The following is a 16854-nucleotide window of genomic DNA, read 5'->3' on the forward strand; positions in this document are numbered from 1 at the left end:
TTGTGGCTAATTAGGGATTCACTTATTTACATGTGAAAGTTTTCATTTCCTGGAGTTCAGCTTTAATTAGCAAAGGTATTTCTGCTTTCTCTGTTCCTTTGATTTTCAACATACCTGTCCATCCTCAAGGTCCCTGAGCCCTTTTGTGGATGTATAGTGAGTACTGTATGAGCCTTTATTGTTTCACATATTGGTGTTAGATTTGCCGAGGTCACCAACCTTTCTCAGTAGGACAAGCTGAAAGGGTTGCAAGTCCTGCAAAGTGTGTGAGATTGGTGGAAGAGAACCAATGATGCCATTATTCTGTGCTCACAACCCTTGCCCAGTACAGAATAACACAGAAGTCACAGATTTAAAACTTAGCAGACTAATGCTAAACAAGCAAAGCAAAAGTTTTTTTTTTTGTAAGTTCCTTCCAAATTAACTATTAGGTCTTATTAGATGACAATTTGCATTTGCTAAAAAACTTAATTCAAATGTAAAAAACATAACATTAAAGGATCAATAAACCAGAAATAGCATATGGTGTATGGACCGATCTTTTGTACATCTCCATGTGGAACGAACAGGGGACCTTTAGTCAGTAGGACATTTCTACCTTTTGTCTGCATAGCCTATGGTACTTTGGAGCAGTATTTGGATACAGTACATTAGGCCTGCCAATGGTGCAACCCAATAGCATGGAAAATAGATCTTATTACTACTTTGTAAATACCCACAACAGGTGCTGTAGAATTGGTTGCTGGGGGATGTAGTCCTATGGGTGTTGTTTTTATAACGTGACATCTTCACCATGTGTGCCCACAGCTTCCTTTATGTATCACTACAGCCCTGGTAGTACACACACACATACATACATACATATATATATATAAATAACTCTTTTCCAGCTAAACAACACATTTGTCCTTTCACCTTTTTTAATTTTATTGATGCATGGGTCCATTTTGACTCTCATGCTCATTTTAAGTACTTTCAGTGGAAAACAGGGGTCAGCATGAGCATTCAGTTACACAACCGATGTGTGTACTTTGTACTTTGCGTTCCATCACCTTTCTTTCATTGCTGGAATTATGTGTTTTTAGCAATTTATGCCTCTGTAGTTCTACTGTAGTGATAAACCAGGAAAACTAGCCAGCCCTCCCAATACAAACCTAAAAAACAAATTTTCAAATACAAATGTGATGAATAAGCCATGGGCACCGGTGAGACTGCTGCCAATTTACCATCCTCCTTTTGATCACTTTTGGGAGGTTCTGTATTTCTGCTTTATTGTAAACTCTATATTCGTTCATACAGTACCGTTTGTAGTTTTTGCCTTGTTTTTTTTATGCAAACCCAGCACTTGTATTTACCTGAATATCAGCCTCTTTTAATCCTCTGTACAACAGAACTGAGAGCCAGCCAGGTGTGCAGAGTGCAAGCATGCTGAAAGGAACATTGTGAGTACAATAAGAACCTTCTCAATCTGCTGCTGCTCTTTCACTTTCCTTCCCAGTAGATGTGAGGAGACTATACCAGTGAAGTGTAACATCAGTCAGCCCGCTAAGTGCTGAATCTGAATTATAGAAGCAGGCTCAGCAGAGGGAGTTCTGACCTTTGCAAAGAGATTCCACATAAAGAGACAAAGCCTATGTTACAATATGCTGGCAGGAAACGGGCCTGGACTTCATTTGTTTTTCATTGTAATGAAAGTTTTATTTGGCTTTAAAGGTAAAGTGGGCCTATACTGAGGCTAAACTGCCATTGCATTCATTGAATTAATTAAAAGAAGTCAATCCTTTGGCTTTAGTTGCACGCTGTAAATGACTCATTCTTAGTCAGTGATATTGATGACAGAGTATTGATGGCGAAGCACCAAGGTATAGGTTGACTTTAAAGTTGACCTAAACCTAACTTTAAAAAAACTGTGGCCAGGCAGATCATAGGCAGGTGAAATCCCTTCTGCGATATATATATGTATATAAAAACTTACCTGTCTGTTACAATTCCAACAAATTGCACTCACTGTGTCCTCACTCCATCGCAGAAGCTGCCATGTTTACCAGGTCCTTTTCTGGGTTCTGGATCCTCAGCCATCTTTATTGGCATATGCATTTATTCCCGGTGGCAAAGTAGGGTAGGCATGCTAGGGCACACCTGGCATCAGACACTGAGCTCAGTGATCATTGAAGAAAAGACTGCGAACAGGCAGATATGTTTATTAACAACTTGCCTAATCAGAACTTTTTTTCATTTTTTTTTTTAACTTAAGCTCTGCTTTAAGAGCTTAAGTTGATCTCCACCCTCTTGTGGCCAGATTTGGAACTGCACTAGCCTCAGAATGACTATAAATAGGCATTCCTATTTATAAAACACTGGCACAACCAGCATGCAAGAATACATTTCTCTGTCTTCAATACCCAATAAATAATAGGCTTGGTGAACGATAAGGAATAGAAAGTCTGTAATGAACGCCTATTAATTCCAAACGAAACCATATCTACTTGATGCAGCACGTAGATCAGAATAATGAACATACATTTGCAGGTCTTGTTTAATGGCAAAAATCTCAAAAAATTACCAGTGACTGGTTGTTATGCTGACTTAGTGGCTTCAATACCTTGCTGATCCAGAACAAGTACGTAGATGTCAGAATTCAGAAGTCCACAGTAGCCAGCAATTTTTGAAGGCTTCCGATAAGCATCACAGAGCCAGCATTTTCAGATAGTTTTTCTTTAAACTGTAACATAAGGGCAGAGTAAGTACAGCATCCCCAAAGGAATTAAAAGGGCTGAGGTGCAATGTGCAGGACGTAGGAAGACTTGGAAAGGATGCTTTCAGGCTGTGACTATGACAGGGCCGCACAATAAAGATCACTGGGGCAGTGAAGGAAGTTATTTTTCCAATTGGGCCATATTCAGGTGTTCTAAAGGACAACTTGCACCAAAGGTACAATTGTCAAGCAATAAAAAAGTTTCTGACCATTAAAAAATAACCAAAAAGCACACAAAATTTAAAGCACAAAAATCTATTTAATGAAAAAAAGGAAAAATAAATACCAACAAATGTTTTACTATAATAAACAGACAAGCCGTCAGTACGTAGCGGTAAGCTCACCCTGTCTTGTGTAGAGGAAATGTAATTGACAACAAAGCTTTACAGAACACAAACAGAGTGAGCCCTTCCTGCTCCGACTGGGCACAGAATACTGATTTCCAGGTTCAATCCTAACATTTCCACCGATGAGCAAAACCTCATCCTTTCTCATTTGATCATGTATGTTCATTTTAGTTTCCTGTAGATAGGTTCTGCATGGAGAACGAGAACTTTGTGCCAAGTAGTATATCTTTCCCCTATGGCGGGCTTGCCAAGAAGCTAACTGGGAAAGTCATCACTTTCTTCTGGATACCCTCGGGGCTCTAAGCGGTTATCTAGAGAAAGACAGAGAGTTGGATTAATAATAGAATACTGCCTCCTAACATGAGCCTGCTTGTGTGCATGTTGGTGAACAGTACAATGCAGACAAAGATTTGCAGATTGAGAAAAACTGGACAAAAATTAAACTGACCAAAACCCAATATTTCAGTTTTTGAAGTTTGCTGTCAAGCTAAGTTTTATACCAAAACTTAACTTCAACATTCTCGTTGGGAGATCTGTGCATTTAAAGTGTGGGCAAACTCAAGATCTGTTTATTTTTATTAGTATTATTATATTTGACACCCACTTTAAAGCAGGGTTAGGGTTCCTCCAGAAATTGCTAGGTATTCCTTAAGCAATAGGCCGTTTGTGACTCATATTTGTTATATCTGACACCAATGATCTACTTGGGTATCTGTAAAAAGAGACATTCTTCCCACTGGCCAGCAATGTAAGTGGAATTCTTTCCACTGACCACCACACTAATATACTATGATCTGTGGATATAGGAGTTCCCTGAAGACCTGAAAGTTATTTCAATGTTTCCCCATGTTATAGTCTGCATGAATGCATAGTCCCCTTGAAGCACAATTTTGCCTTCTAATGTCCCCGAATCCTTCAACCCTCGAATCAACACACCAATGACATTTTTAATTATTATATATAATTTAAGGCAAGGGTTTTTTCTGTAGATATCACAAGGTCTTTGTTCTTTTCAATGCCATACCTGACAACTGTCCCTGTTTAAAGGGTCTTCCCCTCCGTACTCCTCACATTTTTTTTGGTTGGATATACTAACCTCTATAATTATTATATAATTAATTTTTTTTTCTAAATCTTCACTTATCCACTAAAACACTCCAGTTTTTTAGGAAAAAAAAATTCATAAAAATGGGGGTGTGGTGTGTTATTTACCTTCACAATTGCTAGAAATTGTCCCCCAATAAAAGCTAGCATATCCCCAATTAATCTGTGATATTTCATTGTTTTCCCCAGCCCTTTTTAGCCGGGTGCACCACCCGGCTGTTTATGGGTGTTACTGATAAGTTGGGTCCCAATACAAGGGCTGCCACCCCCCTGCAGCTTTTTCCTCACACCCAGCTTAAAAAACAAATTGAGGTTGAACACTTTATTATATTTATATCAAAAATTTTTCTGAAATGCTTAATCATTTAGCCCTACACCCCCCCCCCCCAACAGGCTAATGGTTTAGACCACCATTTCTCAATCTTTTTAGTTTCAAGGAACCCTAGAAAGAATCTGGAGATATTGGGGAATCTCAAGCAGTTAATTGGGGGTTTATGAGAATATTAAACCTTACATTGTGGTTAGGGGTAACAATTACCCCTTACAAACCGCTCCAAGATCATTGGTGTCATGCCACTGGGTTATGGAAGTGACAAAGACTCCAGAACTTTGCAGGCATCATCATACCAAGGGTAAATCAGCCATAGGTCAAGGAACCCCTAGCAAGTGCAGGAAGAACCCTGGAGTCCCAGGGAATCCAGGTTAGGAAAGGCCAGTGTAGACTTTCACCAACAACCAGCAGCCATTGTGAGCTTATCTAAAGGCACCTCCTTCCCAACGCTGACCACCTTGTCTCTGGATAACCTGGCCATCCTTAAGCCTAAATTTAATCAAAGTAACAAGGAGCAGCACAAAAATACAAAATGAAATGTACAATATGCAAACATCTCCCCAAAAGCTTTTTTTTTATATACAAACATGTTTGCTGCATTTTTTTCCTACAAGCTAAATTTTAGATTGATTGGCTAAGTCTATAAGAACTGCATTGAGCTGCTTTCTGAATCCAAGTGACGGGTATGAGGTAGCATCTGATCATGTTGGTACCGTAATCAGTGATATATTAAATTTGAAGCAAAGTATTATTTGGTTCTTCTGCTGTGTTCCGGATCTACCCTATTTACCATTCTATGAAAGAACTGACTTCTATCTCGGGTGTAGTCTTTGGGGTTTACTGTATCGATGTCTATGTTCCTGATGAAGTGAACAATGCACCACAAAACGCGTAGAATGTATATCTAACATCGATATATTAGAGATCCAAAACGTTATACAGTGGATAATATGTATTTTTTAATTATATCTTGAGTAAATTAGTATTTTATGTTTTTTTATAAAAAACTGTGATCATTGTAAATTATTTGAGATGCCTGAAAAGTCCCGAGGAAGGGGTTTTGCATTCTCACCTTTTATTTTGGTCTATTCAATGATAACATAGGGATGTGGCATAGTATGTAAGACTTATAGGTAGGGGAATTTGCTATCTTCTGTTTCGGCACTTATAAATGTAATTTATCATTATATACCTATATAGGGAATGGTATGTCAATGTTAGAAGTGTGCATCAGTAAAAATGTGATCAGAGTAACCTTTGAGTAGAGTATGAGAGCCAAAAGACCTCGGCAGAGCTGCTTACCTGGACTGTTTCCAGAGTACAACAGTTCTAGGCTGTTTATTTTCCCCTGGTCATAGAGAGCCAACTGCTCCACAAATCTCTGTTTGGCTGGATTCATGACGATCTGGTGATGTGGCATGGAAATGGCTGGAAAGAGAATGATGACATTTACAGTAGTAGAGAACAAATATTCTACTAGATGATAAAAATGCATCGCTTTCAAATACATTACTTTCCTGACTGTCCTGAGCTGCGTGACTGTGAGAATCCTTATTGTCACACAGTAACACAGTCACATGTAACAAAACAAAAATTATACAGGTAGTCCTCGAGTTAAGGACATAAGACCTATGGACGCCCCGTAGACACGAACAGGCTGGATGGGAGGACAGTTTGCATGACTTGCAAAAGAAATCTTCTGCTAAACACAGCTGAGGTTGTGGGTGATCTTAGGAGGGTGAGCTGATTCTGCAGCCTCTTGTAACTCTTTAATGACCAAGACAAACTCTGCACTTATTTATTTTTGCTTATTAAATAGCACAGCTTGCTCTGGAAGTTATTGAATGTCTAGGCTCCATAAAGTTTTTTTCCCCTTTGTTTGTGATTAGCTCACAGTGAGGATTTTATACAGTAACTGACACCACGCTCCCTAATAATATGTTCAGACAAACATCTGTCTTAATTGCATTTAATAATGTACCTGTTTTAACTTACATACAAATTCAACTTAAGAACAAACCTACAGTTCCAGTTCCTATCTGGTATGTAACCCGGGGACTACCTGTATACATGTATTTCTATATTTCTTTCTATGGGCTAGTTCACATTAGTGGTTTCTAGAAGCAGTTTAACAGCTTAAAACTTCTTCCATAAAAAGGTAAAATTAGAAAAAGTTCCCCCCCTTCTTTTTTTTCACTTTTTAGGCAGTTGGGGGTGGCAGCATTGACACACATTTTTGCTTTTTGAGGCAGTTACTTCCTTTATAGAATTGAAACTACTTGTCCTTGTTTATGTAAACATCTAAGTGTTTGCAAGCTTTTTTTAATCTGTTTAGGTAAAAAAGGCACCGCTGTGCTGGTTGGCAGAAATACTTGAAAGAATGCCTAGCAGTGGTCACACCTAAGGCAGGTGCTCAGGGGCAGTAAAAGCCACATTTTTTTTTGCTAATGTAAACTAGTCCTATATGTGTCCTTGTTATTGTGGAATCACTAAATGGTGGATTGGATGGACTCCTTATGAACGGTATGCAGTGTTTGACCTATACATTTTAATTAACTTCTGTACTGACACAGAAAGTTTGTTTTTGGAAATTCCTGTGTTTGTACTCTTCTTCTTCTATAGCTATTGGGGATGTGGTACCTTGTTGTAAAAAAAGATAGGGGTCCTATTAACCTCCAGGGAGAAACTACATGTAAAATGAGCACAAAACACATCTTTTGTCACGTTTTTAACACAGCGCATTATGTGCATGAATTTCTGACACAAGGGTGTAAAACGGCTATTTAAGGGATGGTTTTAAAATTCATTGGAAAAAATGTACTGCAGAATTAAAAGGCCAAGGAGTATCAGCCTGATTTATGTTAGAGGTGTCAATGCCTATTTTTTGTTAAAGGTGCAAGCTGTGGGCTGCCATAATCCTGGCTCCACTATGGAGTTAATGACTTTGAACTAGTTTGCAGTACAGTTCACGGGTTTTAGACTCCACTGGATATTTGTTTGTTCCAATAAGTCACTAGATAGCAAAGCCATGTTCAGTGAGACACCTAAAGGGCGATGCAAACTCAAACGTCTCCAATTTGCTCCCATTTGGTCTGGTAAACTATTCAAAGAGTTTTGATGGGGTAAGGGGTAGGACCCCTTGCTGGCTTTTTTGTCTGTCCATGTTGCAGATTTTTCTGTTTAATTAATCTCTTGATTTATTAAAGCCCTGGAGAGGATAAACTTTCATCAGTGAAAGTGGGTGATCCACCAAACCTGAAATGGTCCGAGATTCAAAACATTTGCTAGCAAATGACTTCCATTTAAGGTTTGCTGTATCACCCAGCATCACTGAGGAAAGTGTATTCTCTCCGGCCTTGGGGAGTTTAAATATATCAGGCCCCTTGTAGGAAGTGGAGGTGAATATTCAAAATACAGCCTCAAAAAAAAGTTAAGAATTATAAAAAAAACAAACCTAGAAATAACTTTAACATTCATGTTACCCCTTCCATCTCATTTCAGAAAAGATTTTTCAGATACAAACCTTCTCACCTGATGTACATTGCAATAAATTAGAACAATTTTAACAAGTGTCTGATTATCAGGAGAAGTGGTGGTGAAACTTAAAACAGCACATCTTGCACAAAAAGCCAAAAAGGCAATACAAAAAAAAGTAAACCATATGGGTCCCAAAATAAACAATCATTGCTCAATCATTTGACATTTTAACTTATGAAGCCAAGAAATGAGAAAACAATCTCAAAACTGAAGTTAAACAATTGATCTCACCCAAATGTGCTTTGTGCATATAAGGATTGAAAAATGATCAATAACCTCAAATGTTTCTGTAGCTGCTGATGAGACCAACCATTGTGACGGGGTATTAAGGACAACTGCTGTATGCAGAACATTTTTTTTTTTTTTTTAAACAGGATCTCTGTGGGACTGAGGTCAGAACCCTGACTTGACCACTAATCAACTATTGCCAATTTTCTTCTGAGGTTTGAATATACCGTATTTTTTGCCGTATAAGACGCACCTTTTCTTCCCCAAAACTGGGGGGGAAAAGTTAGTGCGTCCTATATGACAAAGGTGTGATAAAATAATTAAAATAATATACTCACCCGATCCCCGATCCTGCGTGTGCCTCTGGCTGTAGCAGCGTCTGTCTCCTCTTCTCTCTGGCAGCAGCACGTGTCTTCTCCTGTCTGTAAAGCAGAGCGAAAGAAGCAAGCACAGCGCCACCTGCTGTTCCCTGTCCTAACTGCCGTACAGTGGAAAAAAAGCACAGAGTGATCAGAAGGGGAATTTGAATGACACAGAGTGATCAGAAAGGGAATTTGAAAGGCACAGAGTGATCAGAAAGGGAATTTGAATGGCACATGAGTGATCAGAAGGGGAATACCGGTATGAATGGCACATGAGTGATCAGAAGGGGAATAATCTTTCAGAATCTTTTTTTTCTAGATTTTCCTCCTTTAAAATTGGGTGCGTCTTATATTCCGGAGCGTCTTATACGGCGAAAAATACGGTACATTTTTTATATTACAGTCTTATTTTTAATCCAATGGAACTACGAGCCTACAGCTCGCTCTGCACTTTCCCCCTGGTATTGGTGAAAATTGGCAACACAATCAGTTTATGGGGGAGCCAATTAACCTGTTTTTTGAGGCGTGGGGGGAAAAGGCTTTGAAGAAACCCTCGTAAATGTGCAGAGAATGTGAAAAGTATGTTCAAGTAGTGTCCTGGCCCAGATTTGGACCTGGAATGGAGCTCAGAAGAAAAAAAGTGCTAGCCACTGAGCCAACTGAGCTGGCATGGTCAACTTTAAAAATTGGCCAACTGAATCATTTTTATAATTAGCAATAAATTGATCAGCAGGCCAAAAACATAACCTGCACATTATTCTGCATTTCTGAACATAAAGTGGAGCTGGAGTGAATTACAGGACAAACTTCCCAATCAATATTTCACCACATGCTCAATCTCTTCATGCCTGATCAATATTCTCAAAATGCTTCTCAAAAAGCATTCATGATCAGTCAGCTGTTGAGTTCACTTCAGATCCAATAACTTTATCAGACTGGGGAACAAAACAGAAGATAAAATCTGCCTGTGTACATTAGGCCTAACTTATCGTTAGGTTAAGTACACACGTGCAATCAGTAAAGATCCTTTCCAAACGACTGCACAATGCAAGAACGAGTGTTGTACATACAGCACCATTTTGCTCTATGGAGGGGGGGGGGGGGGGTGTGGCAGTGCAGCTCCCCGCTGTGCTCTCTTCCCTTCACTTTCATTACGAGCGCTCCTCGTCCATTGATCTGCCAGGGCGGTCATTTGGACAATGGATGGCAAGCACTCGTCCTTTACTTTCTATTTTAGTAAGAAAAGAGACACAATCCTGGTACTTTTACCCAATACCCTGCTGACTTAGAAAACTCTCCTCATAGCAAAACCGAATGGTAAAGAAATTGAGCAAAAGGAAAAATTTATAAGGCGTGAACTTGTTACTTTGCTTGCCTGAAAAACAAATAGATGACTTTAGGGGTGTTTGTACATTTTCATATATGTTTGTAGAGTCACCAAACTTTACCATATCTCAGTCTGCACAGTAAACCTACCCTCTGATGATGAGCCAGATGATGACAAGCTGCTTCCCCCTTGCGCAGAGCCAAAGGATTGTCCAAGAACAGGTTCAAGGCTTTGTGTTCGGTTCGGTGCTAGGCGTGGTGTACTCCGGCATTGTAAGGCGCCTCTTTGTAATGGATTACACTGCGGCTTGTTCAGTTTACCCTCGGAAGGATAAAACTCAGGAATACTCTCGTCACTCTCTACTGGTTGATTCCGAGTCCTCTGAAAGGTCCCGTGACTTTCACAAGAAGGCAAACTACAGAGACTGCTGGGCTTGTCCTCCTCGCTTTTGGAATAGTTATAGGGCCGCACACTGCCTTTTGCTGGGTTATTCACATATAGGGCACAAGGGGTAAATTTGTCTGTGTTTTCCTGCGGGCTAAGGATTGAATCTTGCAGACTGGAAAGGAGGCCTGAAACTGGAGGAAAGGAGCTTGACCCTGCATAAGCAGCAGCACAGGGGTCACTGCCATCATGTCCCATCTCCACTGAAGTCAAAAGCTCCTGCAGCCTTTTAATTTCATGAAACACCTGCAAACAAGGAGCATTAACAGATTTTATTCAGGTCCCTTTAAAAAGGAAGATTTTAGAACATTCCATCCTTTATATAACACACATCATTTATCTAACATTCATTCTGCAAAAGGCTGGTATATGTATGCCAATTCACAGGAAACCTGACATAGGAGAGATACAAGTGACGCCAAGCTGCCCTCCTTTTGATATGGCAGACGCCTAGCAGCAAGTGAAGTTTATTTTAGCTGTACACATAGCCATTTGCCTGGAGTTCTAGTATAAAGTAATACGTTCTTATGAAGTGGTTTTTACTGAGAAGTCATTGTCAGGTATTAATGGTAATACATATAGAGTCATCTAATATAAATATTATTTTGGGGTTCTGTATGATTTGCACAGTGCTTCACAGTGTTGAGACTGTCGTTCACCCTTACTCAACCCCACCCCAATATTGAAAGCTGCAGAAGATGGATGACTCATCTCTCTGGATTCCTAAATTGTGTTATCCTACAATAAAATCAGCACAGTGCACACAAATATAAAGTCATATCTGTGTCAGAAAGTTAATGCTGATTAACATCTAGTGGTGACATTTGGTACTGCAGCTCCCTATATCAAATAATTATATAATATTACACTGTATTTATATGGAGCCAACATATTATGCAGCACTGTACAAAGCCCATAGTAATGTCACTAGCGGTCCTCCAAAAGAGCTCACAATCTAATGTCCCTACCATAGTCAAATATCATTAATACAAGGTCAATTTTTGGGGGAAGCCATTTAACCTAACTGCATGATGTAACATGATACAGATATTCCTCATTTAGCGACATACCTGTTTACAGACTGCCTTTACTTACAACTGGCTCCTCCAACAAGTACACTGTACAAAACTGTACCATGTACATCCATGTGATGTTTCCTCTTCCGGCTCCATCTTCCCCCTCAGCATTCCTGGTCTGCAGACTAACAGTGAACTTGTCACTGTCAGGCGCTGCATGCTCGCAGCTTTGCAGACAGGACTTTCCTATGCTCCTTGCCTAATGACCAGGTCGATAAGTTACGAGAAAGTGTGCACTTTTCTCAGTTTCTGCCCCATAGGTCAGTCCAATCCTGATGCATGTGTGCAAGGTGTTAAAGCTAACCTTAGCTATTTTATTTTGTAGTGTAGGGGCTAAGTAACCGCAGTTAGACAGAACCTGGAGCCCCATATTTTATTTCTACTTCTCTGTCACTAATTAGGAAATGTATTCTCAATCATCTGGACAGGAAATAGGAGATCTTTAAAATGGAGACATCAACAGCAATATTACCTATGACATATTTTAAAAGTAGTGTAATGGCTATTAGTGTTCTTTAGAAAATATATACCCACTTCCTGTTTCCTAAAGAATAGTGAGGGAAAGGAATGAATATGCATTTATAAGTAAACGGTTACCTCCACCATACTCGGACGTTTCTTCTGACGACCCAAACACCGACAAGCAAGCAGAGAAAGGTCTTGGGCAACCTCTAAAGGACAGATTCCAGCCCTCAGGTCCAGATGCTGGTGGCAGATACGAGAAGCTGCCCGGGTCTGCTTGTTTTCTGACACTTTGCTGACTCCTTTTACCAAACTAGATTCCACTTCCTTGTCACTTTCCTCTTCATTGACTAAATCCTTCTGCAAACACACAACGATCATGTATATACTATACTGGAAATCATGCTTTTACAGTTCTTGCTTAAAATAAAATGTGATTTTGCACACAAAACTGGAAGCAAATTCCATGCATTGCCTGCAGCAGGACATTACAAGGAATCCTTAAAAATGTCAAAAGCTGTTACATTTCTGATTACAACGCTGAGATTTCCAAGTTGCAAACTCTGCAACCTGACAGAACCAGAGGAGGTGGAAGGAACTTGGCTGCTGTATTTGATAACTCTGGCTTGGTTACTTGAGAACCAATTTCAAGCAGCTCCAATGAGTTACAAAAGCAGCAGGGTGTATGTCGCATGTAGACAAATGGTGATGAAGCACCAGACTAGTTGTTAAAGTCACAATTAGTTGCAGCCAATGTGTCTTGGGTGCTTGAAAGGTCTACTATTGGATTGGATATATATATATATATATATATATATATATATATATATATATAGGATCACTATGCGATCGAAGGGGTAGGTGGGTGGTTTCAGGATCCCCAATAAATGGAAGGGGCAATGGGTGGTTCTGGGATCCCCGTTACATTAAAGGTGAAGGAGGGTGATCCCAGAAATACAAAGATGTTAGGATACCTATTACTCGGGAGAAGCAGGTGGGTGGTCCCAGAATCCCCACTACATAAAAGAAGCAGGTGGATGGTCCTAAGATCCCCACTACATAAAAGAAGCAGGTAGGTGGTCCCAGAATCCTCACTACATAAAAGAAGCACATAAAAGAAGCAGGTAGGTGGTCCCAGAATCCTCACTACATAAAAGAAGCAGGTGGATGGTCCTAAGATCCCCACTACATAAAAGAAGCAGGTGGATGGTCCTAAGATCCCCACTACATAAAAGAAGCGGGTGGATGGTCCTAAGATCTCCACTACATAAAAGAAGCGGGTGGGTGGTCCCAGAATCCCCACTACATAAAAGAAGCGGGTGGATGGTCCCAGAATCCCCACGACATAAAAGAAGAGGGTGGGTCCTGGGATTACCATTACATAGAAAAACAAGGATGGTGGTCCCAGGAATGCAGAGGTATTGGATTCCTTAATGCAGGGAAGAAGCAGTTTAACCTGGAAGCATCTTTACAAACTAAATTAGCCATTTTACCAATAATTTTTTTTCAAAACAGTCAAAATCTTACCAGATATATAGTGTGAGAACTGCTTTCATCTACAGCTCTTTGTCCCGTCAGTATTTCCAATAAGACCTAAAACAAATAATGAGACAGGTAAAATGTGCAGGGAAAAAAAATATGCACAATCTTAACATGAAATTCAGCAAATATGACTTGGAGCTGGATTACATCAATGCTTTCGCAGCAGTTACCCAGCAGCTGCACTGCCTGCCAGCTGCTAATTTATGACCAGTCCATGGCAATTACCACTGAAACCAATTAAAGAATTTCAATGATAAGTGGTTTCAAACCGTGAAAGATTTCAGGTTCTGAGGAGCTACATGCAGTTGACTATTCAACCTACTGCATGACAAACATTAGAACAAAATACAATCTGTTTGGAAGGCGCAGTGATACAATGTGCTTGTGAAGAGGTAATTATACTGTTCTATGGTTGTTCTGCGATTAGCCCTCGTGATTTTGTTTAGGAAAAAGTTTTTATAGTTGGCTATACTTCCTTTTAGATTGTCCTCCGTTCCAATCACAGAAAGGATTTCAAGTTTGTCAGTCAAAAGCAAAGTTAGATAAAAATAAAAAAGGATTTTTTTTACCACTAGGGGGAGTAGGAGCTCCCTGACATTCAATAATCTACACCAGAGGTGTCAAACTCAAATACACAGAGGGCCAAAATTAAAAACTTAGAAACAAAGTCCCAAGCCAACCTTGAAATTTATTGAAAAAATTGAGGAAATTTATTGAAAAAATTGAGGAAATTTTTCCTTCTCATTAGATATAAACCCTTTTCATATGGAAACAAAGAGGTTTTGCTTCACATTCAATCTGGAACAAGCTTATATTAGAGAAAGAGGCATAATATTTTTTTCAATTTTATTTAAGAAAAAATCCTATGCCTCTTTCTCTATTTGTAGCCTTCAATGGTAGCCAAATTTCAATGGTAACTTTTTTTGCACAGGCTAACAATAAACACAACAATATTTTTCTATGAAGCTCCAACCATTCCAGTCCATGCCTTTGAGTAGCAAGGAAAAGTACAGCTGAGGGGGAGTGCTGGAAATGCCAGACGCGGCCAATGTGGAGCTAAATCTTATGAGTGGCCCACCACTGAAACTCCCTCTTCATTTAAATAGTGCCGCTACAAAAATTCCCTGCATTACTTGCGTCTATAAAACAGTCCGATGCGGGGCCACACATAGGCAAAGAGCCCGCTGGTGTATAGACGTCAGTGATGCCGGGAATTGTAGTAGCGGCGCTATTTCAATGCAGTGGTGGGCCAGCTGCAGCTCATATTTAGGATTCCAATAAAAAAGGACGTTGGGGGCCAGAGTTTTACACCCCTGGTCAACATCAACATAAACACTCAGAAAAAGCAAAAATGCAGAACAGAATGCGGAAGTGCTACAAAATACAAGCTGACCTTCCTAATAATTTACACATTTATAAGATCTTTAAAAGGTAATCTAAAACCCCATGACTAGGAGGTTTGGAAAATGTATCATTTTGCCAATTAATATTGCCTCTTGCAAAGTGAGGCCTTTTAGTTAGAAAAAGCATTACAACAGATGCAATTAAGATAGATAGATTGTAATATATATATATATATCTCATACATATACGCACACACACACACATACATATCAATTTCATTTTGCAGCATACACAAGATCCTTGTTCTGGTCCCTAAATGAAGCACTCACTCAGCAGTCAGCATGCCAATTCCCAATATTTGCTCATTATTATTGTGGAAACAAGAGACATTCTTGAATATTTAAGTCATCTCTCCTCCTGTTTCTCTTCTTCCTTATCTAATATAGTCATACAGATTTTGATTTAAATCCTTTAAATAATTTATGTATAGCAAAATATATTCATCTATATCTGGCATCCAGGTGTTTAACAGCACGGCTTCTAGATGCTACTCCATAGATGAAAATGTGCCCACACTGGCTGAGGAACAAAAGCCCCCCTTGTGCTGAGGTTACTGCTGCAGATTTCTCTTTTGGGTGCTGAAAGAACCCAATAGCTGAAAAGCCCATTAGAACTTCTAAAACCCCTTTTAACCCTTTCATGCTCTATAAATTTGATTGTGCATTTTATTTAAAAACAGATTTATCCCCTACATCACATGAAGCAGTCACCCTGTGTACTAAAAGAAAGTTATGCATGGGCCCTGAGAATGATTAATAGCAAGGTCATACAAACACACCTGCTTTTGTTATGTGAGGAAAGGCTTTTACTCACCACTCCAAAGCTGTAGGTGTCTAATTCAAAAGTAAGCTTCCCCATTTTCACATACTCATCAGGTAGGTACGCCAGCGTACCCCTCACAGTGCTGGTTCGTGCTAAAGTGCGACTTTTGCCTGCATCACACGTGTACCGACTAAATCGAGAAAGACCAAAGTCTCCTATTTTGGGTATTAAGGCCTCATCCAGGAGGATGTTGGAACTCTTGATGTCTCCATGGATGATGCTAGGTTGGTACATGTGCATAAACTGGATCCCACAAGCTGCACCCTGTGCGATACTCAGGCGTTGCTTCCACGAGAGGGTTGGAAAACTGCCCTGCGAAAGACGCATAGTAAAACAGGAACAAAGACAATGAAAATGAAGGTGTGCTGAATGTAAAATATAGCATATCAAAACATTTTATTACTATTACTTTTATTACCTTAAAAAGCTCAGGGGAAAAAAAAACATTTTATAAGTGTTACCTAAAAGTGGAAGAAAATGTGAAAGTCTCTCAACAGGGATACCAGTTCCAGTAAGAGTTGAGAATTTCTCTAACTTTGGAAAATTAGAGTCATTTTTGGGTCAATGGGATAGGAAGAGAGGGAAATATTCTCCTATGACACACAGATGGAAAGTATTTCAACCAAGCTATGCGTTATGCAAATTCAGCATGGTCCAAAATATTTTCTTCTGGTTTTCGACCTTTTTCCATATAGCCCTACATAGGAGAATTCTTTACTAAAACCCAAATGACTTTTAGTGTCAAAACTACACAAAGCCTTTCTGGAGTCTGCATATGGAGTGGTGCTTCAGTTGTGTATTTAACACTGGCACAGTCTGTAGGGGTGGCAATTTTGCCAGCATTAAAAGGTGACCCTCTGTGATTCACAGTACTAATAGGTGGGCCAGGGACAGTAAGGATATGAGACTGGCTTTGCCTTGCTGTTGCCTGTGCAAAAAATAATGCTTATAAGACCAACTCTGCACAGTCAGTGCTATGCTTTGATTAGCCCTGTACGATGTAGGGAGACAAAAACATGGGTACATGGCAAGATGTCAGTCTATTTATTTCTTTTAACAGGTTCCTGCCAATTTCAACTGTTCTCATTGTTAGAGAAAGTGATGGGTAATCTC

At 39.6% G+C, this 16854-nt stretch overlaps 1 protein-coding gene across 1 annotated transcript in view; it reads right to left on the minus strand.

Annotated features, from left to right (window-relative positions):
- Positions 1-2994: 2994 nt before the first annotated feature.
- IRAK1 (interleukin 1 receptor associated kinase 1) overlaps positions 2995-16854 on the minus strand; it is a 71225-nt gene continuing 57365 nt past the window's right edge. Inside the window, exons 8-13 of the mRNA XM_072431418.1 lie at positions 15733-16053; positions 13501-13566; positions 12109-12333; positions 10141-10681; positions 5840-5965; positions 2995-3413 (exon numbers count right to left, since the gene is read on the minus strand). Coding sequence (XP_072287519.1) covers positions 3358-3413; positions 5840-5965; positions 10141-10681; positions 12109-12333; positions 13501-13566; positions 15733-16053 — 1335 coding nt within the window. The 3' untranslated portion in view covers positions 2995-3357. The remainder of the gene's footprint in view (positions 3414-5839; positions 5966-10140; positions 10682-12108; positions 12334-13500; positions 13567-15732; positions 16054-16854) is intronic.

This window comes from Pyxicephalus adspersus, chromosome Z (assembly GCF_032062135.1).
Source record: "Pyxicephalus adspersus chromosome Z, UCB_Pads_2.0, whole genome shotgun sequence".
NCBI lineage: Eukaryota > Metazoa > Chordata > Amphibia > Anura > Pyxicephalidae > Pyxicephalus > Pyxicephalus adspersus.